The following is a 24750-nucleotide window of genomic DNA, read 5'->3' as shown; positions in this document are numbered from 1 at the left end:
GAACCGATAAAAGATTTTTCCGAATTGAATCTCTAAACACAAAACATATCATTCTGAAATTCATGAGCAAAAACATTGCTAGATATATTCTAAGAGAATGCGTAAAACAATGTACGGCATTATCCTGTTATTCGCTCCGCGGAGCGAATAATATTTGACGTTGTTGACGTTATTTCTTAATTTGTTTTCGTACTTTTATGCATTTTTAAAGTTTTATCATAAGAAATGATCTTTTTTTCCCCTAAATCCCAATAACTTTACCCCGTGATTTACAAAAAAAAAAAAATAAATAGAAAATTCATATCTGCCCAATTTAATCTCCAAATAATGTCACGGAATAAACCGTATAGCGTTTATTCCGTGAATACCCCCCCACCCCCCCACCCCCCCAAGGAGAGAAAATTAATGCTAACAGGCCAACTAAACTGCTAAATATCTAAAATAATATTACGGAATAAACCTTATCATAATGTATTTCAATTTTTATAATATTTGAAAAGTTTGAGTATAGCGTTTATTCCGTTACTTACAAAAAAATCAGAATACAAAATTAATGATTGCTAGCCAAATTAATCTTTAGTAATGTTACGGAATAAACCGTCTAATAATTTGTTTCATTTTTTAAAAATCATTCATTTTGAATGCTTATGTACTTGTCTCTTGCATTAAATTTCGTCTTTGTTTTGTCAATACGGGTTAAAAAACTTTCTTAGTTCAATAATATCCTTTTTCTTGTATTACTGTATTGAAATACACATTTATTCCGTTTCTAAGTTTCGACTAACAATGACCTTCCTTTACAAACAATTACATGAGTAGTGTTCAATTTTTCTCATTGTTTCCATTCAACAATTGCTTTCTATTCAAGTGAGGTACAGGCGTTTTCAGATTGCGTGAGAAAGGGAAAAACCATGCAAAGTTCAAGTCCCGCATATTGGAAATCTTACTTTCAAGAACGGTGGATCAAACAGGTTAAGAAATAAAGTCATTAATTTTTTTATTACTTAATTTAAAACCTTTGCAAAATGAGTAGAAATGGCCGAGTAAATGTTTAAAATTATTTTCACTTTTCAGGATTTTGTTTTAAAACATTTATTATGTAAATAAATATTTTTAAAAATCGTAAAATCTTTCATTGTGTGTGTATTTTTAGGAATAATTACAGATTGTATGCTACTGTTTCCTTTTCACTTTCATAATAAAAATGTATGTTTTAAGTAAATGTGTCATTAGTTTACTTGGGAAATGAAAACCTCGTCTGTATATATACTTCTATTATTCGCACCGGTGCGAATAATTTTAGCACTATATTCATTCATTAAATGTCATATTCATTGAAATTCACCCCCCAAAAATTCCAAGCCCCATTTTTTTATATAGTCTCCCCCAAAGAAACCCCTTTCCCGGGAATTTCTTCCCTTTTTAGAGCGTTTTAGCTTGAAATGTAAACCTCGTCTGTATATATATACTCCTGTTATTCGCACCGGTGCGAATAATTTTAGCACTATATTCATTCATTAAATGTCATATTCAATGAAATTCACCTGGAATTCTTCCCTTTTTAGAGCGTTTTAGCTTGAAATGTAAACTTCGTCTGTATATATATACTCCTGTTATTCGCACCGGTGCGAATAATTTTAGCACTATATTCATTCATTAAATGTCATATTCAATGAAATTCACCTGGAATTCTTCCCTTTTTAGAGCGTTTTAGCTTGAAATTGGAAACCTCGTCTGTATATACTGCTGTTATTCGCACCGGTGCGAATAATTTTAGCACTATATTCATTCATTAAATGTCATATTCATTGAAATTCACCCCCAAAAATTCCAAGCCCCATTTTTTATATAGTCTCCCCCAAAGAAACCCCTTTCCCGGGAATTCTTCCCTTTTTAGAGCGTTTTAGCTTGAAATGTAAACCTCGTCTGTATATATATACTCCTGTTATTCGCACCGGTGCGAATAATTTTAGCACTATATTCATTCATTAAATGTCATATTCAATGAAATTCACCTGGAATTCTTCCCTTTTTAGAGCGTTTTAGCTTGAAATTGGAAACCTCGTCTGTATATACTCCTGTTATTCGCACCGGTGCGAATAATTTTAGCACTATATTCATTCATTAAATGTCATATTCATTGAAATTCACCCCCAAAAATTCCAAGCCCCATTTTTTATATAGTCTCCCCCAAAGAAACCCCTTTCCCGGGAATTCTTCCCTTTTTAGAGCGTTTTAGCTTGAAATGTAAACCTCGTCTGTATATATATACTCCTGTTATTCGCACCGGTGCGAATAATTTTAGCACTATATTCATTCATTAAATGTCATATTCAATGAAATTCACCTGGAATTCTTCCCTTTTTAGAGCGTTTTAGCTTGAAATTGAAAACCTCGTCTGTATATACTCCTGTTATTCGCACCGGTGCGAATAATTTTAGCACTATATTCATTCATTAAATGTCATATTCATTGAAATTCACCCCCAAAAATTCCAAGCCCCATTTTTTATATAGTCTCCCCCAAAGAAACCCCTTTCCCAGGAATTCTTCCCTTTTTAGAGCGTTTTAGCTTGAAATGTAAACCTCGTCTGTATATATATACTCCTGTTATTCGCACCGGTGCGAATAATTTTAGCACTATATTCATTCATTAAATGTCATATTCAATGAAATTCACCTGGAATTCTTCCCTTTTTAGAGCGTTTTAGCTTGAAATTGGAAACCTCGTCTGTATATACTGCTGTTATTCGCACCGGTGCGAATAATTTTAGCACTATATTCATTCATTAAATGTCATATTCATTGAAATTCACCCCCAAAAATTCCAAGCCCCATTTTTTATATAGTCTCCCCCAAAGAAACCCCTTTTCCGGGAATTTCTTCCCTTTTTAGAGCGTTTTAGCTTGAAATGTAAACCTCGTCTGTATATATATACTGCTGTTATTCGCACCGGTGCGAATAATTTTAGCACTATATTCATTCATTAAATGTCATATTCAATGAAATTCACCTGGAATTCTTCCCTTTTTAGAGCGTTTTAGCTTGGAATTGGAAACCTCGTCTGTATATACTGCTGTTATTCGCACCGGTGCGAATAATTTTAGCACTATATTCATTCATTAAATGTCATATTCATTGAAATTCACCCCCAAAAATTCCAAGCCCCATTTTTTATATAGTCTCCCCCAAAGAAACCCCTTTCCCGGGAATTCTTCCCTTTTTAGAGCGTTTTAGCTTGAAATGTAAACCTCGTCTGTATATATATACTCCTGTTATTCGCACCGGTGCGAATAATTTTAGCACTATATTCATTCATTAAATGTCATATTCAATGAAATTCACCTGGAATTCTTCCCTTTTTAGAGCGTTTTAGCTTGAAATTGAAAACCTCGTCTGTATATACTCCTGTTATTCGCACCGGTGCGAATAATTTTAGCACTATATTCATTCATTAAATGTCATATTCATTGAAATTCACCCCCAAAAATTCCAAGCCCCATTTTTTATATAGTCTCCCCCAAAGAAACCCCTTTCCCAGGAATTCTTCCCTTTTTAGAGCGTTTTAGCTTGAAATGTAAACCTCGTCTGTATATATATACTCCTGTTATTCGCACCGGTGCGAATAATTTTAGCACTATATTCATTCATTAAATGTCATATTCAATGAAATTCACCTGGAATTCTTCCCTTTTTAGAGCGTTTTAGCTTGAAATTGGAAACCTCGTCTGTATATACTGCTGTTATTCGCACCGGTGCGAATAATTTTAGCACTATATTCATTCATTAAATGTCATATTCATTGAAATTCACCCCCAAAAATTCCAAGCCCCATTTTTTATATAGTCTCCCCCAAAGAAACCCCTTTTCCGGGAATTTCTTCCCTTTTTAGAGCGTTTTAGCTTGAAATGTAAACCTCGTCTGTATATATATACTGCTGTTATTCGCACCGGTGCGAATAATTTTAGCACTATATTCATTCATTAAATGTCATATTCAATGAAATTCACCTGGAATTCTTCCCTTTTTAGAGCGTTTTAGCTTGGAATTGGAAACCTCGTCTGTATATACTCCTGTTATTCGCACCGGTGCGAATAATTTTAGCACTATATTCATTCATTAAATGTCATATTCATTGAAATTCACCCCCAAAAATTCCAAGCCCCATTTTTTATATAGTCTCCCCCAAAGAAACCCCTTTCCCGGGAATTCTTCCCTTTTTAGAGCGTTTTAGCTTGAAATGTAAACCTCGTCTGTATATATATACTGCTGTTATTCGCACCGGTGCGAATAATTTTAGCACTATATTCATTCATTAAATGTCATATTCAATGAAATTCACCTGGAATTCTTCCCTTTTTAGAGCGTTTTAGCTTGGAATTGGAAACCTCGTCTGTATATACTGCTGTTATTCGCACCGGTGCGAATAATTTTAGCACTATATTCATTCATTAAATGTCATATTCATTGAAATTCACCCCCAAAAATTCCAAGCCCCATTTTTTATATAGTCTCCCCCAAAGAAACCCCTTTCCCGGGAATTCTTCCCTTTTTAGAGCGTTTTAGCTTGAAATGTAAACCTCGTCTGTATATATACTGCTGTTATTCGCACCGGTGCGAATAACAGGAGTATATTATATATTATAAGGATGATCTTTCAAAATATCATTCATAGATTTCTGAATAAATATTATCTTTAAAATACACTACGAATACAAACGTTACAAATAAAATAAAACTTCAGATTTTCATGTTTATTACGAAGGTATATTCTCTCTATTTAGTTGCACCTTCACCTATTTTTAACACTTGACCTTGTACTCAAGGTTTGCTTTTTGTTTCAGTTGCTTATTTTTCCTCCATTGACGATTTTAGCGTGACGTCAACAACGTCAAATATTATTCACTCCGCGGAGCGAATAACAGGATAATGCCTTTACATGATTTACATGATCCGCCTATTCATTGAACGCGGGAAATAAAACGCAAGGCGACGTAAACTGTGCATTGTGACGTCACATTTAGCCTCGACTTTTTTTCTCTTTTTCAAAGCAAACAATTATAAACAACAATAATACATTCCGTATGCAATGAAAAAGGCCGTTAAAACTAAACAAAATTAACCAATAAATTCAAAATGGTAAAAAAGTAACCGTAATTTTATCGTATATTCTTATTCAAAGAAACTCATGAACTCGTTCATCTATTTAGTCGTATTACGGTTTTATATGTATTTATTTGCTAAAACTTGTTACAATGATAATTATATTATTCACTTTGAAAAAACTGAGTGTTTAAATTACGAATTGCACGTTAGAGTCTTCTATCATTGGCATTAAAAATAAAACACGAATAACTGTTGAATCAGGTAATGAAAAAATAAATGGCGGCGCCCATATGGATCACGAAAATTTCAGTGAACGTATATAGAGATTATCTCTTTTTCTTTTGCTGATTTTGACTTTTTTCTTTTACATACGTGTTACCTTTAGAGCCTTGCTTCGCGGACGGGCCTTCGGCCCGTCCGAGCTTCGCTCGGTATAAGGTATACCACGCCCGATCAAATTAAAGACGATGATGTAGTTTAAATGATGGTGGGTTTTTCTAAGTTTATAAATTCAAATATATGTATATTTTTTTTATTTTTTAATATAAGTTGATGCCCCATCACCTGTCATTTTGTCACCAAAATAGATGAAAAGAGATAGGAATAATATGTATACGATGTGATCGTTGGACCGAGCGAAGCATGTACGTAACTCCGTTTCCCGAGTGGTAATCATAATTCCGTTAAGTACGGTAGATTGTGATTCATTTAAAAATATATATATTGAATGAAATTTCCTTGCGCTAAACACCCAGTAACATCTCATTAAAGGAGTTTATATGGGGACAACAGTTTTACATGATCCGCCTATTCATTGAACGCGGGAAATAAAACGCAAGGCGACGTAAACTGTGCATTGTGACGTCACACTTAGCCCTTTTTCAAAGCAAACAATTATAAACAACAATAATACATTCCGTATGCAATGAAAAAGGCCGTTAAAACTAAACAAGATTAACCAATAAATTCAAAATGGTAAAAAAGTAACCGTAATTTTATCGTATATTCTTATTAAAGAAACTCATGAACTCGTTCATCTATTTAGTCGTATTACGGTTTTATATGTATTTATTTGCTAAAACCTGTTACAATGATAATTGTACTATTCACTTTGAACAAACTGAGTGTTTAAATTACGAATTGCACGTCAGAGTCTTCTATTATTGGCATTCAAAATAAAACACGAATAACTGTTGAAGCAGGTAATGAAAAAATAAATGGCGGCGCCCATATGGATCACGAAAATATAGAGATTATCTCTTTTTCTTTTGCTGATTTTGACTTTTTTCTTTTACATACGTGTTACCTTTAGAGCCTTGCTTCGCGGACGGGCCTTCGGCCCGTCCGAGCTTCGCTCGGTATAAACACTTAATACTATAAAAAATATTTCAATATTACATAATTATAATTTTTTTTAAAGAGACACTACAGCTCATTTTGCGCAAAAATCATGAAATGACAATTTTCCTAGTGCTTTCTCAATTTTTGTTGCATTGTTGAAAGTATGAACTTTGCGAAAATAACACTTATCTAAAGTTAAAAATTATCGTTTTAACGTAAAAATTAATACTTTTTGATGGCCTATACAAAAAATATCGAGTCTCCTCCTTTCAGTCTTCAGACGCATGCGCATAGACAGTAAACAGTGCAGCATGTCGTCCAGTGAGAGAAAGTGTAGTTGACAGATCTAGAATTTTGACAGATTCTGTGAGAAAAGAGGTAAAAATAGAATGAGATAAAACTCATACGTGAAAAATAATTTACCTTGGTATCAGTTTGACCGTTGGAAAACAAAGAGCTCGGAGAAACCCATGTAACTCAGTGGCGGATCTAGGATTTCCGAAGGGGGTGTGAAAGTCAAAGACTAGCCACAGTAATCGGCCATTCTGGTGCAAAATTTGGATTTTCATTCACAATCTGTGGCGTAAAAAGGGAGGGGGGATCCTGCCCCCCCCCCTAAATCTGCCATTGAGACTAGCTGCGAAGACACTACTTTTAAAAGTAAGTGCTATTTTTATCTGAGCACGACACGTGTTAGTTGTAAAAATATCGGTCAATGGGAACATGGAAGGGTTTCTGTTGAAATAATGATTTATATAATTGCTTATTTTAAGGAGCAGGGAATACTCTTATACTTAAAAGGTGAGTGTGCACCCCATTGAAGGGGGATTAAAATAATTTCCTACACAACACCTTTGCTGTCATTCAAAACCACGTGATGTAAATAAGCATTCAAAAGTCCGAGTCAGAACGAAGAAACCTTTGAATTCCGAACGATCTTCAAAGCGCAGTTGAGAGTAAATTGATGCATCCCAATTGTTCAAAATTTTCAGTATCGATATGAATTTTATCATTTTATCAATACATGTTTTAAAAAACACTTTATTAAAATGTGGAAAATGAGCTGTAGTGTCTCTTTAAAAATAAAACAATCCGTTTCATATAAAAATCATTAAGATTATATATTTCATTACGATATCCTTGTTTGGGAAAAAGAGGATGCCAACAAAAACCATTACAACAAAACAAAAAAATAAATATTTAGAGAATTTTAAAAGACCATATGAGATTCATAATTGAAAAAAACAAAAACATTTGTAACATTATATTAGCATAAAAAAAGTTATGCAGCTAAAGGCCAGAACATATGAACATTAAAATTAACAAAATGCAAATGGAATGGGTGAGTAATAAGCCTGAAAGTAACCCTACTCAAAGTTCTAACCTACACAAGATCAAGCTGTATTCAGTGGACACACCCGTCTGGCGGGGTAGGAATAAGCCTGAAAGTAACCCTGCTCTAAGTTCTCAAAATTTACTACATTATAATTTAAAAAAAATGAATATGTAGGTTAGAACTTAGAGTAGGGTTACTTTCAGGCTTATTCCTCCCCCGCCAGACGGGTGTGTCCAGTGAATACAGCTTGATATTATGTAGGTTAGAACTTAGAGTAGGGTTACTTTCAGGCTTATTCCTCCCCCGACAGACGGGAGTGTCCAGTGAATACAGCTTGATCTTGTGTAGGTTAGGAAGAAATTCAGTTGTTTCATTAAATGTTTGTAATTCTATGATAATGTTATTGTACAAATATAGTATTTACATTTTTTTATCTAGTGCATTTTTATGGCTTTGGTCCTTTGACTTTAATACTTTCCTTTTTACAAACAGAAAAATTGTATTATGTTAATGAAATACCATAGATTTTTTGTGTAATTTACATTGTTGTCCACTACATTCTTTATGGTTTTGGTTATTACGCTTCACTAATTTTATTTCACACAGTAGAAAAACAAGTTATCAACAACTGAAATTGGTTAATGTTAGTATCACAAAATTTATTTATTTTTGATATAATTTTTTTGTATGTTCTACTCTTCATGGTTTTGGTCCTTTGGCTATAAATTTTTCATTTCAAAAACAGAAATTATGGCTCTACAGAAAGGAGGCCTTCACGTGGCTAGAGCTGGAAACATATGGAAACTATGAATGATTCAAAAATTCATATTTTTCTTATGGCTAATGTCCTGATTTGTATAAATATGATGGTGGTTACAAAGTGGTAAATTGTTTGCTTATTAAAAAACCATTTTATTATAGAGCAATGCATTGAAATCACTGACTTATTTATGTATCATTATTTCTTTTTTTTCCCCTCATTAATATACATTTGACTATATTCCATATAGCACAAAGAAATTTATATTTCTCATCAAATCATACATATTTCATGTATACAAATAGCAAAATACCAAATGCCTGAGGTGTAATTGGAGGTTTATATAGGGTTTCAATAAACAGGGTCTTCTGTCAGTAGTTGTGTATACACAAAGGGGTGTTAAACAGGCTACAGTAACAGGATATGGGGGTCATGTGTTGGTAGCTGTGTATACACAATAGGGTGTCTTCAAAGAGTCAAGTTGTATCATTTACTTTCAATAATTAATTACCTTTATTGAGATTAAAAATATGATAAATGAAATCAATCACTTCTCAGCATTAAATTTAACTATATAATTAATTGAAAACAACTGTGATATCACAAAGCTGGCTTGTTTCTTGTTGTCTGAACAACAGCTTTAGTGAGCATTTTTGTGACTTTTAGTCCAGTGAGGTTTTGTCCCGTGACTATTTATCCTATCTAATCAAAAGTCATCATTGTGACTTTTTATCCTATCTGTCCTATCTAATCAAAAGTCACCATTGTGACTTTTTATCCTATCTGTCCTATCTAATCAAAAATCATCATTGTGACTTTGTCCTGTGACTTTTTGTCCTACGGATTTTGTGACTTTCTGTCCGTAATCTAAATAACATTATACAGATTTTTAGCGGAATTTTATACTTTGATGCATATATTTTTTCTTTGAGCAGTCACTTACAATTCGCATCTTACAGTTCAACCATCTCATGCTTAAAGAAAAAAAGGTTTTAATGACTGATACATACACAAATAAAGGGATCAGCATTATGGCCTTCATGAAATGGCATGAAATTCTCATCGTTGGATAAAGCAGAATTATATATATATATATATATATATATATATATATATATATATATATATGTATATATATATATATAATACATAGTGTTTAGCTAAAACTCAGAATTCTTTTTATGCTGATATATATATATATATATATATATATATATATATATATATATATAGATAGATAGATAGATAGATAGATAAATTCTCAGTTAATGTACACAAATCTTTATTCTGAAAAAACAATTAAAGAATTCCAAAACTGTCCTTCTATACTTATTCATATTGCTAAATGTTTGCAGAAAAGACAAGACAAATATAATTATATGCATGTAATTATAATGCGTTTCATTTTTTACACAATGTCAAACATAAGCACCCTCAATACCAAGTAAATTAACACAATGTACGCTTCGCTGAGATCATGTATTCATTTTTTGAAAGGTGATATTGCATTAGTGTCTCTATCAATACGTATAATGTCTGATACGAAACTATGCTGCCAGAATATTGAAAACATCAATGGAAACCGTGTTAAGATATTGTTGTCAAACATTATAAACTCAGACATAAAGGAAATCATACACATTCTAGAAACCTTAAGTGTCTGCACTCATGGGGTTCCAAAACAGATAACGCACACATAACGTGCATTTCACGTTTGCAAAACTCATTTTCCATACTTAATTTTGGTATATATGTGTGTGTGTGTATGTGTCGACTTTCCGCTCTGTTGAGTGACATTTTCTGCAAATATGAATAGAGATGAAATTGTCTATATGGGGCTATCATAATCATCAAGTATAACTAGTATTGCCTTAACAATAAATATCCGTTGACCAGAGGGTATCATCGTTTTTCAAAGGAAAGGGGGTCGGAATCACAAATTGAAAGTTTATTGGCTTCTCAAAACATCTTGACAAGCAGAAAAAATGGTGGATAATTTTTTATATAAATGCTCTATCGTCTTTATTCACAATTTTCAAGCTATAAATCGTATTTGTAAAGGATTTGATAGGACCACATTGAAACATCATATCTAATAGAAAAACCATCATTTACAACTGATATTTCATACAACATTTCACGTTCCTTCAATCTAGTATTGCTAACAGACGTACGTGTATGTTACAAACAATATATATTAATGTTTGGAATATTTGACACTATCATTCTCTGACAGTGGAAATAATGTATCATGATTGACGGAATGTAAAGTTCGATCTTCAATACAATTGAGTAGTTTATGATATAAGAAATGTACGTTACAATATATAAGGTGCATCCCCCCATAATGTCGTAATTATATGTAGTCAGAATCATCATCTACAATTTCAGAAATGGGAACAATATCGTCTAAAAATTGGCATATCCATGTTAAATTTGTTTACATCACCAGATTTCAAAATCAGTGATCTCGTCAAACTTGTATCCAATTACTAATTTCTGCATTGTTTCTGATTTCATTAGAATCTTAAACATAAATTACTTCAAAACCACGCGGTCATATACTTTGTGCAAAGTTAGACAAATTTTTAACACAATGTCGTATGATTTGGTAACGTATGCTAGTCAGTAACGCAGGTTTCGAACAATGCATTGTTGCTTAAACAAAGGTTAAGGACATTTCATAATTTTTTATATTCGATTACAAATACGCAAGATGAATGAAACGTACAGTATTTCATGTTTCATGTATTATACTATTTTCACCAGGCATATATTGCATTGAAAAACTCGTTTTTTCAAAACATGAAATACTGTATGTTTCATTCTTATCCATACGCTAAGAGAACACAATATTAAAATTTGGATAAATCAAAGGCTATATTCTCTTTTAAAAAATGAAACCTATGGATCGGCGACATGACTTTATAAGATACACATTTACAGAGCTCCAGTTAATTTTTTATCACAAAGAGTATTTACCCCCTGATTTTCTAGTCAATGAGTATTTTGCTTTTCAGAAGAATTCAAAAGTGTATTAATTTAATTTACTGATTATCGTTGTTCTTTTGCACAGCACAGAAGATGTCACCAGATAAACGATACTTCTTCCGTTAAACTTGAACTTAAAGTTTATACTAAAAGGCCGCTCCAGCTATTTACGGAGAAAATCCTTTGTAGTTCTTTAATTTAAAACTATTCATTGTCATTTGAAATTTGATATTTATCATTGATGCATTTTTGAATATGTCAGACATTCAAGTCACATGATTATGATCTAATTTTGTATATCATTCGTCCACGATCGATAATACAAGGGTTTTTTTCCCCTGTGATTTCGACCGCACACTAACTCTTTAAGAAAGAAAGTATAACAATTAGGAATATATAATAGTGTTTTGAGTTAACTCTTCCAATTTTTCAAAATTGTGATTGTCATCCAAATGTATTTCATAGCGCTAAATATCATGTATGATCAATCCCTGGGCTAACCTCACTTCATATGAATAGATAATTCATATTTATATCATACTACATGTATCACAAATACGCGGACTAATAAGCATTACTTTGGGAGTGTAAAGCGTATTTACATTCGCTAATGAGTAATTATACGCATGATTTTCAACTTAAATGCGTATTTGGTAAAATTTAATGAGTATTTACGCTGATACGCACCTTATCTGAGCTCTGCGATTTACCAATTTGAAAAACACACAATAGAACTTATCATTTTTCAACTCATTCATGCTATCGAACTTCATCAAAAAATCTGTTGTTATGCGTACCTTTTATATATCACTGATAATGAAATATAAAATACCTGCTCTGGCTTGTAACGTACGTTTCATTTCTGTACATAACGGTATTCCTTACTACAGTAGTTGGCCATAAGTAAGTTCACAAAGAGAATTTTCTCTATATATTTAATGCAAATCTATCTTTTTTTCAAAATCTTCTCTTACACCCCCCCCCCCCCCCAAATTACACATACTTATATAAAGAGTATATACTCTCAAATTAAGATTCGTGTTAAAATCGTCATATCTTTACAATATATTATCATATATTTATTCTTAAATTATTATATGCTACTGTGAATACTTCTGAGATCAGTGCTTTTTATTTCATCAAAATTGATGAAGAAATGCGGTCAGAAAAATTGTTTAAAAGTATATGGTTTTGTATTAAATATATAGTGAACATTTTCTTTGGGAACTTACTTATGACCTAGTACTGTATACTATGTTTACATATCAATGGATAAATATATGTTAATTTCCAGTTATGGCAACCATTTCTTTTAAAAATTCTCATTGAATTTCTAAATGGAATAGGTATGTACTAATAAAACAATTAAAAAAGAGAAAACAAATACTACGTTAAAGGAGCCTGCATGTGCATATTTTTTTTATACTTGCATACTGTACTTACTAAACTATAATTATACTGATTTGATTGCAGTTTTATATGTATTCAAGCAACAATATCATTTTCAGCTGTTTCTGAAACAGTTGGGTTAACTTATCTAATATATCAGGTTGTTAATTTAAATCCTGTCTACAATTAGTATTTCATGTATAAATGTAATTATAGATGTGTGCAGTGCAGAAGTGTTAACTTTGCCAGTATCAGTACCTCCGAATGATTGTTATTTATTTTCATTGTTATAATTAATTGCTTGTTTAACCTGTGGTGCACCCCCCCCCCCCCCGGTAAATAAGCAATATACATAGCTTATAGTGTAAACAATTTGTAAGGAAGAAATTTTGTCTTGCAAAAAAATTATTTAATCACTTAAATTACATACTCATGCCTGCTTTTGAGATTAAAAAGTGTTAAGTGTTTGAAATAATTAAATACTGGTGTTAAATTCATGATATTTAATAAAAAAAAAAAAATAATTAAAAATCCATTGAATTCATTTTGGTGACAAAATGACAGGTGATGGGGCATCATCTTACATTAAAAAATAAAAAATTATACATATACTTGAATTTATAAACTTAGAAAAACCCACCAACATTTAAACTACATCATCGTCTTTAATTTGATCGGGCGTGGTATACCTTATAATACGTCACAAGCAATGGCGCCGGCAAATGGCGCCGGATGTATTGGATTTTTCTATGAATTGGCTGTATAACGGTAACGGTACCAATTCAGTGTACCATTTTTTCCAGATAACCATTTCTCAACCCATCTAAGAGGATATCCTGTGTATATTATCGCAGTATTGGGTATAGTGTACTTTTTTCTGGGTATAGCACTTTTTTGGGGGTATTGCACAGATTCCAGGCACCGGTGAACGACTTACCTAATAATTTAAACCGGATGTGATTTTATTTTATTTCCGGTTGTAGCATCCTTCAGTTTACGAAGTAGAAAATGACGTTATTTTCATAAGTTTCTTGACATTTCCTCGCAATTTCTTTATTGATTTAATTTTGATTTACTGACATACTGGAAACTATGGTAATAATGATGATATGCTTATTTTTATTTGCCATGCATTGTTGTAGATGTTTTATTCATCAGTTCCCTTAGTTGTTCTAACCAGATCAGGTAGAGTGTACACTGTGCAGTGGCAAACGTTTTCATTGACTGAGCAATCAAAAGATGATAAGGCATGATTCTCCTTAGGAACTGAAATTAAGATTTTTAAGCAAGCAATATTGTCAAATTTGAGGTCAAAGGTTGTGTAGCGGTCAGCCGGGTTCGATCGCCAGTGGCCAGTTAGCTCAGTTGGTAGAGCACCTGACTAGAGATACAGGGGGCCCGGGTCCGAATCCCGGTCTGGTCCGTTGCATTTTCTCCCTGTTACATTTGGTACCGTAGACCAGCCCCTGGAACTGACAGGTGAAAATGCCTGCCAGGGGATGAAGATCCTGGGTTGATGATGTCTTCAGTTGTGAAGACATTTAAGGAGGGAGGAATGTAGTGGTTAGCCGGGTTCGCTCGCCAGTGGCCAGTTAGCTCAGTTGGTAGAGCACCTGACTAGAGATTCAGGGGGCCTGGATTCGAATCCCGGTCTGGTCCGTTGCATTTTCTATCTTCCTGTTACAGTTGTAAAATGAGGCTCAATCTGGTCCAGTCCAAAGTACAAAGCTACGTATATAGTTACGTAGGTATTTAAACCTACTCCAGGAAGCTATTTTTACCTACATTTTCCTTTACTTGCATTTCGTGGCCAAACGCAGGAACGGCGCAACATGGTGCGTACTAAATTTCTTGATTCACTTACACTGACGATGAATAGAACGGAAATATTGGACAAAAATTATTACTTTCTAACCTTTCAAATTTGCATCAATAACAACACCCAGTTCCATTTTCTAGGAGCTTAGGATGAAAGCTACATGTTAAAAAGTCTAGAATGTCTTACAAATATCATGAAATATATGTATCAATTTTTAAAGTTTACCTTCATACATTTTTACATTAAAGGTTTCTGGGGAGAATTTTCATGCATTTCCTCTGCATTCTCCATCCTCGTAAAGTATTCAAATTTACACTCCGAATTTTGTCGTGCACATGCACAACCAGGGGTCGAAATTATCTTTTTCTACCACAGGCTAATTTTAGCCTGTGGGTAAAAAATCCACAAGCTAAAATGAAAACCTAAAAGCTAAAATAAAAATAAAGAAGCAGTGCTCTTTTTTCATATGTTTTTTTAATCAATGATTTCCCCCATCATTACTGAGCCTAGTGGGTCAACGGGCATCGTTTGGACAGGACACTAAGTTACATAAGTCATATGGTGCAATGTTTAGGTATCTTGATTATCGCACCTCTAATTCACAACCTGTTTACCGCAGGTCTAGACCATGTCTTCCAATTTCATGCCACATCAGGGTTGTCACTAGTGATTTTTCAAAGCGAATCCCGGATTCATGGTTTTATAAGCAGCACAAGCCCCATGAACTATTTTGATAATCGTCTCCGCGGTGAGCAGTGCACTCGTGTCATCACTACAAGCCGACCTCAATATGACAATAAATTAATTTAGATAGGACATTCTCATGATTCTAATAAAAATGACTACCGGAAGAGACTCCAATTTTGTTTTAGAATTTAGATAAATGAATAACAAAAACCTTATACTTGGAATTCAATTTAATCACACCTATAGGTGAACAGGACTCGTGGCACATGTCTATATTTTTCATCATAATGCGATGTCCGACTTCTACAGCATTTGTTTGACTCCGAGTTTCTTAAAAAATCATAAAAGAAAAATCCGGATAGAATTGATTGTTGAAATCGGTTGTTCATGTAAGCGTTTGTATGATTCAAAGTGCAAGTTTAAGAAAAGTGAATAGCGCATCACCGTATAAAACGGATATGATACGATTATAGTTTGTAAATCACCACTCTCTAAGATTTTCGAGTGTCCACTATTTTTACTCACTATTTTTCATATGTACACGCATTTTGCGAGTATTTCTCACTAATTTCGAGTCCTGACAACATGATGCATGAAACGACTGACCTGTTTAAAAGATGCGCCCTAATTATTATTTATTTATATTTTCAAAAACAGGTAAAAATAGGTAGAAGTAGCTACTTTAAGTAGGTTTAAATACTTAGGTAGCTATTAATAGTTACGTAGGTAGAAATAGTCTTTGGACTGGACCTGAGAATGGATTTGAATTTCATTGTGTTACAAGCTAGAGATTGGTGCCAGGTATGACATTTTTTTGGCACTTTTCAGAATCAACCATAAAGTATTGATAGGTACATGGTGACCAGTGATTGTATGTAGGTTGTATGTAGGTGTTGTTTTCCACCTTATGTTGAATACTTTGTATATGTCAGATTTATGAACCTCTTTTCCATTTCAGAATTTAAAGGTTTTCATTGGATTCATTGCAATTTTGCACTAGAAGTAATTGATTGGAAAATGATTGAGTCAAGAACATTTTCTGTATCTAGTCAAACTCAAAATGCTTTCAAGGTTATGCATGAGTTACGACTTCGTAACTTATTGTGTGATGTCATACTTCGTGTTGATGGGAAGGAGTTCACTGGACATAAAATCGTGCTCTGTGGATGCAGTCCGTATCTTTGTGCCATGTTTACAAATGGAATGTTGGAATCAGAAAAAACACAAGTTGAAATACAAGGGCTGGAGTCATGGGCAATGGGCGAGTTGATCGAATTCATGTACACAAGTGTAATTGAGATCAATGTGAACAATGTAGAGGGAATTCTGCAAGGAGCCAGTTTACTAGGATTACATCAACTGAGGAAGATGAGTGCAACATTCCTGCAATCACAACTTACTGCCTCCAACTGCTTGGGTAGGGCCATTGTAAACAAATATTGGAGCATTCTTGTATATTTTTACTTTTGAGATTTTCATTGAATGCAAAATAGTGTATGTTATACATTTCGTTTTCTAATCCCAGGTATCCATTGTCTTGCTGATATGTACATGTGTGGAGAACTAGAGTCTGCCTCCAGACATTTTATCAATCAAAATTTCCTGGAGATCATCCACTGCGAGGAGTTCTTGCAGTTGTCATGTGAACGCCTTATCCCGCTGCTCAAGAGTGACAAAATCCGGGTGAACAATGAGTACCAAGTTATGGAGGCGGTGTGTAATTGGATTCAGTGGGATCCGGACAACAGATTCTCCGAAGCTTGTCGTCTTCTCCAGCACGTCAAGTTGCCACTGTTAGATATTTCTTATTTAGAAAATGTTGTAGTGCAATCAGATTTTTTCAAAAATTGTCCCAAGTGCCAGCAGTTGATTAGCAAAGGTATTACAACATTGCATGATGAAACATCTTTGCAGCTCATTAGACCTCGTGCAATGCCTATCAGTATATATGTTCTAGGAGGGCGAAATAGTGCAAATTGTCAGTTACCGAGCACTGAAAGATACGACTTCTTAGAGGATCAGTGGACACATGTGGTAAGTTCATATTTATTTTAAAGTTTATTTTAAAGTTAAACCATTAATAAACATCAGTTAAATTGTGCAATATATATGTTTTCCTTAAACTGACGATTTAGTCTTGTATATAAAAGGACTGAAATATATAGTTTGCTTGAGGCGACCAAATGTTGGAACATGTTACTGTATACCAACTTTTATTCACATGCAAAAAAATTTCATGAGGCTCCCAAAAACCTCGTCACAAATATTTCTTTCTGCAAACAGTGAAACCAGTCATATAAAGACCAAATTTTAACTTAATATAATCCCCAAATTTTACCTGTAACCTGATCAATGGTAAACCAATCAACTCAATCACACATTTAACAATAGATCTCAGGTGGAGTGACATCTGCAGAGTGCAGAGCCTGTGGTCTGCAGTCACCCAAAAGAGGTGTTTTAATGACAATAACAGTCAATAATTACCAACATTCTTTAGATCTTGAGGAAGCCCAGTATACCAGAGTTTTGATAGCATTGACTTGTCCACAAGTCAACTGATATTTTCATTTGAAAAGTCCCCTGATCAATACAATTTTAATATCAATGTATTTTTTATTCTCTCTCTCTCTCTCTCTCTCTCTCTCTCTCTCTCTCTCTCTCTCTCTCTCCAGGTATTATAAATTACACAATCAGAAATCAAACAATAATTTGCACATCAGTTTCTAAAACTTATAACTTATTGCAATAATATCAATTAATAATTTATGATAGCTTTATATTCATAAAAAGAAATTATTCATTGAGCCAATGAATGAGAGTTAAGAAAGAGGGGGGGGGGGGGTGTAGACTGTGTGTCAGCTCATTATACAAACACTATGACCACAGAAACTCTACAGAAAGCCCTGAGACACTTCCTGTGGATATCAAAAGTATACACAACACCCTGATCTCTTGGCCAGTTAAATTCGAGGTAGATAACAATGACATTGATAAGCCTTGCCCACATCCAGTGATCCATGAAGAAACCCTATAGTGTTTTTGGGGGTGTCTTTAATATCTCTTGTGAAAATTAGTTGTCGTGAACCAGTTCATCACTGGTAAATCGTAAAATAAAATAATCCACAAATAAAACTTGGTTTACAGTACAAATTAAAAGTCACACAGGCAGTTCATGGTTGTCAAAACATTTCTGAGGAATAAAAATTTTATAACAGAACATTTTGTTATGTTTTCTTCTTATACTATTGTTTTAAATCCAATTCTTGCCAGAGTGTTATGAACATAGCCCGTACAGCGGTAGGAGCATGCAGCATAGAAGGTATGCTGTATGCTGTAGGAGGGGAATGTGCCTTAGCTGACACCCAGGAGGATACACTGTACCTGCGATGTGTGGAGTGTTACGATCCGGTACTCAGGCAGTGGGTCCCAAAACCGGACATGAAAGTAGCCAGGTCGTTTGTTGCTGTTGCAGCAGTCGGAAAATACTTGTATGCGATCGGTAAGATCTTGATTTGAATCTGATTGGTGGTGTTGATGAACATACATGTACTTGTCCATTGGGTTTTTTCTTTGTGAAATCACATGACCAAAGTTAAAATGGACTGTTACGTTACACCCCAGTCTCTTATTTTATGTAGAGTTACGTACTTATCTTGGCAGTAATCTACAGAAATTGATATGTGCCAGGGTATAGAATCAATATTTATTTAACTGGTGGCCACCACTTAATTCATGTGGCGGCCGCCAGTTAAATGAATATTAATTCTATACCCTGGCACCTATCAGCTTCCGTAGTAATCTTACATTTTTAATGATTTTACAGTATTTTAAGACTGTTAATGTGTGGGGGAGAAGATCATTACTAGCTATAGTGTTATTGTATCTATTGACAGGGGGAGAAGATCACTACTAGCTATAGTGTTATTGTATCTATTGACAGGGGGAGAAGATCACTACTAGCTATAGTGTTATTGTATCTATTGACAGGGGGAGAAGATCACTACTAGCTATAGTGTTATTGTATCTATTGACAGGGGGAGAAGATCACTACTAGCTATAGTGTTATTGTATCTATTGACAGGGGGAGAAGATCGTTCTACTAGCTATAGTGTTATTGTATCTATTGACAGGGGGAGAAGATCACTACTAGCTATAGTGTTATTGTATCTATTGACAGGGGGAGAAGATCACTACTAGCTATAGTGTTATTGTATCTATTGACAGGGGGAGAAGATCACTACTAGCTATAGTGTTATTGTATCTATTGACAGGGGGAGAAGATCACTACTAGCTATAGTGTTATTGTATCTATTGACAGGGGGAGAAGATCACTACTAGCTATAGTGTTATTGTATCTATTGACAGGGGGAGAAGATCACTACTAGCTATAGTGTTATTGTATCTATTGACAGGGGGAGAAGATCACTACTAGCTATAGTGTTATTGTATCTATTGACAGGGGGAGAAGATCGTTCTACTAGCTATAGTGTTATTGTATCTATTGACAGGGGGAGAAGATCGTTCTACTAGCTATAGTGTTATGGAGAAATATGACATCAATACAGAAGCCTGGTCATTTGGTCCAAACATGAAAAGAAAACGAGCAGGGGCAGGCATCTGTGTGTGTGATGGAAAAATTTATGTTGCAGGTATATTGTTATGGCTAATTATATCATTATGGCATATTTATTAAATCCAATAAAGATATTCAGTAATTATGGTAATAGAATATGTAGATTTGGTTGAGGTGTTTGATATTTTGTAGCTGTACATAGTTATGTGTTTGTTTTAGCCTTTTGAGGACAGCTGTGTATGCTGGCTGAAAATTATATAGTTCCTATCTATAGGAAATATTCATATCATGCAAAGAAAGTATGTTACAGCCTGATGATGGCTGATACTACCTGAAGCAAAGTTCTACAAATTATGGTTTAAGAAATAACCCTATGTAAGCATTTTCATGGGCGTATTATGTGCCGTTTGCGGTACTCTTGTTAAAATTTGTTTTACGAATAACAGAAAAATCAGCACAGATAACTTGAATTTGAAATCAACCGCAAATATGAATATAGATATTATAGGAGAGCAGTGGACATTCATTAAATTTTGTGTTGAACTCAGAAAAATGCTTGTACAGAGGAGGAAACTAAGAGCAAACAAAGATTTGGCGACCGGGGGGGGGGGGGGTTCCGTAGGGCGGGCTCCAGATTGTTGGTTGTGGCTCAAGCTGTTTCCTGAAAATTACAGTGCGCATCCTAGATGCCTTAAGTTAGCCACAAGCATACTGATTTACGATTGTTGACTTCTTGAAGAACGTGCTGAAACACTTCACACATTAAATTATTTGGGGGATTTGAATTACACTGAAAGTAAAAATCCAAGTCATGCTATCGCTTGAGTATAAGTCTTCATACATTGCAGTAAACTTCCAAGCTGTTGTATTTATCTTAAGTACATGCATTTGTAGGAGGATATGATAAAACTCTTCACATGGATCGAGCCAGCGTGGAATGTTACGACCCAGGGACTGAAGATTGGACTTTTGTGACAGAGATGGAGAAAGCTAGATCTGGCCTTTCCTTGATTGCTATAGATCACAACATCTACATGATCGGAGGTCGATACAAAACGGCTGATCAGTACTTTGATGTCACAGAAAGGTATTGTTTCTATGTTGGACAGAAAGATGGAAAAAAAACTCTTCCATTTCCAAAGTACAGTTTTGATTTCATTCTGGATCAAGCTATCAAAAACAGGATGAATGTGTAAACATGTACTATCTTAAAATTGCAAGTTTTATTTCTTCAGTATTTACTTTTGTTTAATTTCCTCAGATCACAAATTTGCAAATGTATAGTTCTCTTCATCTTATGTGTTGACTATTTTAGTTCAATATTAGATGTGCATGGAAGTTTTTTCTCGCATATCAATCATCAATATCGATCTTGTAAAAATAGAATCTCACAAGAATTTCAGTTCTGTGATATCCAACGAATAACTCTGCATTATAGCTTGAGGTCACACGCTGTACATAAATCTGCATTAAAGTATAAGTAAACATGCTATAAAGAAACATTAATATCATTATCATGAGTTTTAAGGGTTTAAATTTTAGATCAAGGAGATTTATTCTATGAGTCATGAATATTAAATGTGCTATGTTTTTAACTTTATGAACCTTTTTTAATGTTGGCATTGCAGATACAACACCATCACCAACCACTGGACAACCCTATCGTCTATGAACCAGCCACGTGCCTGGCCAGGTATTGCAGTGTATGATGGGAAGATTTATTTGATTGGAGGATTTGATGGCTCGTATAGACTCCGAAGCGCAGAGGTGTATGATATAGACAGGGACAGGTGGTCATTTATCAGTAACATGCTGGTAGGGAGAGCAGGGTGTGGGGCAGCCATAGTCTAAAAAAACACGTCCTCTTCCCCCCCGAGGAACACGGCAGGAACTGATTGTCCTTTCGTGCACTGATTTTCTTTGTGATTTAATTGTGATATATTTCCAGCTCTCCTTGTTCGTATGTTGTAATATCCCAGTATTTACTGTGTATGATTTGTTTTAAGGCATTTACAGAATTTTCTTATGCTTATTTATTTAAGGCTGTGATGTAAGATAGTCAAACATTGTATTCATACTCAGTGCTGCTAGATGTGATACAAGATCTATAGAACTCAGTACAGCATATACAAAGTACATCATACATATTATTTTATTATGATATTTAATTGACACGGAGATTGCTTTTAGTTCACTTGAGCTGAAGGTTTAGCTTTTTTGAGCTGGAAGTTTAGCTTTTCTGATTGAATCATAAGTATAATGTAAGTCTAGTACACATCAGCTCTGTGTGTTTGTTGTTAGCTTTTCACATTTTTTTTACTTCTCCTGGCCCCAGGATCATGTAACAAACTCAGACTTGAGTCAAATTTTCAATCACCCGTAAGATGTTCATTACTTTAGAACTGAAACTCTTAATTTGTAGACCCTAAAAATTTGACGAAGTGACATTGAATAACAATTTTATATTGGAATCACTGACTTCTCAATCATTTCATCGCAATATTCAGATTTTAACTTAAGCTTAACATGTTTCATGATCCTGGGGCCTGAACTACTAGGTCATTTTCAGAGCTGCTCTCTCTTCCAAAGGTTATTGTCTGATAATAGTGAAAGCAATAGTTAAATCATATGGAAACCCAAGACAAGACCAGAGGAATTTTCATGGAGACATTCTTATTATAGATGTAAGGGTGTATCATGGTACTTTCATGGAGACATTCTTATTATACATGTAAGGGTATATCTTGGTACTTGGTGGGACTCTGTTGGGGCCCAAATATTACCAGTCTTAAATTCTCAGAAAGAGAAAATGCTACAAAAGGGGTTCAAAGTTTAACATTGGCATGCTAAGCAGAAAAATTCTCAGAATCTTTGAATCTTCAGTGATGAAGAGTATAAAAGGACGGGTGTCATATTATGCCAGTGTCCAACAGAGTTCAGACATGATCTCCACTCAGCAGGCACTAATCAAAAGCGACTTGGCGGTAATCATTGGATAAAGATATGACCTTGGATCCATTTCTTGTCAGGTGGAGCCAAGTCTTCTGCTAGCTAATTTCTTATCAAGTTGAAATGCAAGTTTGTGTAAATGTCAAGTGATTGGGAATATGGAAATGACTCTTTTTTTTTTACCAGGAAGGTCAGTGATTTGGATGAAGGCTAGTTTTTTTTGCCTGTCTGTTGATATTTATCTACAGCTATTAAAAATGAATAAATGCGCTCTGAAACTTATCATTAACAGTCTTCCGTTGACTTGAACAGACTTTTGCTTAAGATTGTTTTGGTGTTACCATGGTAACATTTATGTATCACACTGTTGCTTGTGTATGTGCCTCTGTCAAATTTTGAACTGCAGGTGACACATGTATGTTTCTTGAGACACTCGAGTTTAAATACCACATTACTGTTAGCATTCATGTTTGTGTTGAAATACACATCATCAGTAAATGTGATGCATGTTTATTTCATGCGAAGATCTCTGTCAGTGATAAATTTGCAAATTGTCAAATCTGATTGTTTTGAGATCACTGTGTTTGTATGTAGATATTACCATGCATTTCTTCTGAGATATAACATGTAGATATTACCATTCATTTCTTCTGAGATATTGCATGTAGATATTACCATTCATTTCTTCTGAGACATTACATGTAGATATTACCATCATTTCTTCTGAGACATTACATGTAGATATTACCATTCATTTCTTCTGAGACATTACATGTAGATATTACCATTCATTTTTTAAAACTCTGTTGTAAGAACAAAAAATTTGAGTTCATTTTTATGCATTTAAGTGAATGTTTTAAACCAAGGTGCAACAATGTTGAACTTGGCTCATATTTTACTGAAGGGTGGTTTTTGGCCACAATCTCATTTCCTAATGATGATTTAATCACCTTATATCAAAAAATCATAAAGGACGCGTGGGTACCTCTCGTGCGAAGACGACCCCGATTGTTTTCTGGATCCTGTAGAAATTTTGAGTTTTCAGATGAAATAGATGACTCAATTGCAACCAAGCTGGAATATATATACTATACAATTAATTACATATCATGTGAAAAAGATCTGTTTTAGGGTCAGCTTTGTTTAAGGACAAGATCACCATCATTAAAAAAGTGATTAGTGATTTTTCTGACGTGAGAAATATCCCCATTGCTTTTAGGTCACTCGGTTTTGCGTTTTTTGGTCGCTGCCATCAGAAATATAGTTGTGACTCAACTAGAGTACCATTGATATTATTTTTAAATACAGCGTATTTGTTGTTTATTTTATCGATTTAGAAGAGAATCATGTTACCATTGCTGCTGAGTTGTCCAAAACTATTTCTGTATGAATTGTATGTGGGCATGTATAATAATGTATGCAATTGATGTACATTGTACCTGGTGAGTGAATTGATTGCTTGCTTGTTGACAATTGCAGCAAGCATGCATTATTCCGCTGGGCATGGGCTACTTCTGTTGATTATGCTTAATAAATGATTTTGAAATTTTCATTGTTCCTTGGTATAATAATCCCCAATCCTGATATTAACATCCAAACAATTAAAAATGGGAATTGGTCAAGCAAGTATTTTTATCCGAGCCCGGGGAAATTAATCCTAGGCATGCAACTTTTAACACTATATAATGGACAATATACATTTATTTCATTATATCAAGTGGAATATGAAGATTTTTTTATGGGTAAAATATTCATATGCCAGTGGCAGATCCAGAAAATTTTCAAGGGAGAGAGGACCAA

General features: G+C 34.1%; 1 protein-coding gene across 1 annotated transcript; it reads left to right on the top strand.

The window, feature by feature from the left end:
• Positions 1-13867: 13867 nt before the first annotated feature.
• Positions 13868-24502, top strand: LOC125645495 (kelch-like protein 3). Its single transcript, XM_056141080.1, has 7 exons — positions 13868-14017; positions 16387-16845; positions 16954-17462; positions 18699-18927; positions 19937-20077; positions 20896-21088; positions 21630-24502. The coding sequence occupies exons 2-7, from the start codon at positions 16446-16448 to the stop codon at positions 21850-21852; spliced, it is 1695 nt and encodes a 564-aa protein (XP_055997055.1). The 5' UTR covers positions 13868-14017; positions 16387-16445; the 3' UTR covers positions 21853-24502.
• Positions 24503-24750: the final 248 nt, after the last annotated feature.

Source organism: Ostrea edulis, chromosome 6 (genome assembly GCF_947568905.1).
Source record: "Ostrea edulis chromosome 6, xbOstEdul1.1, whole genome shotgun sequence".
In the NCBI taxonomy this organism is placed as follows: domain Eukaryota; kingdom Metazoa; phylum Mollusca; class Bivalvia; order Ostreida; family Ostreidae; genus Ostrea; species Ostrea edulis.
This window is presented reverse-complemented; position numbering and strand designations above follow the sequence as displayed.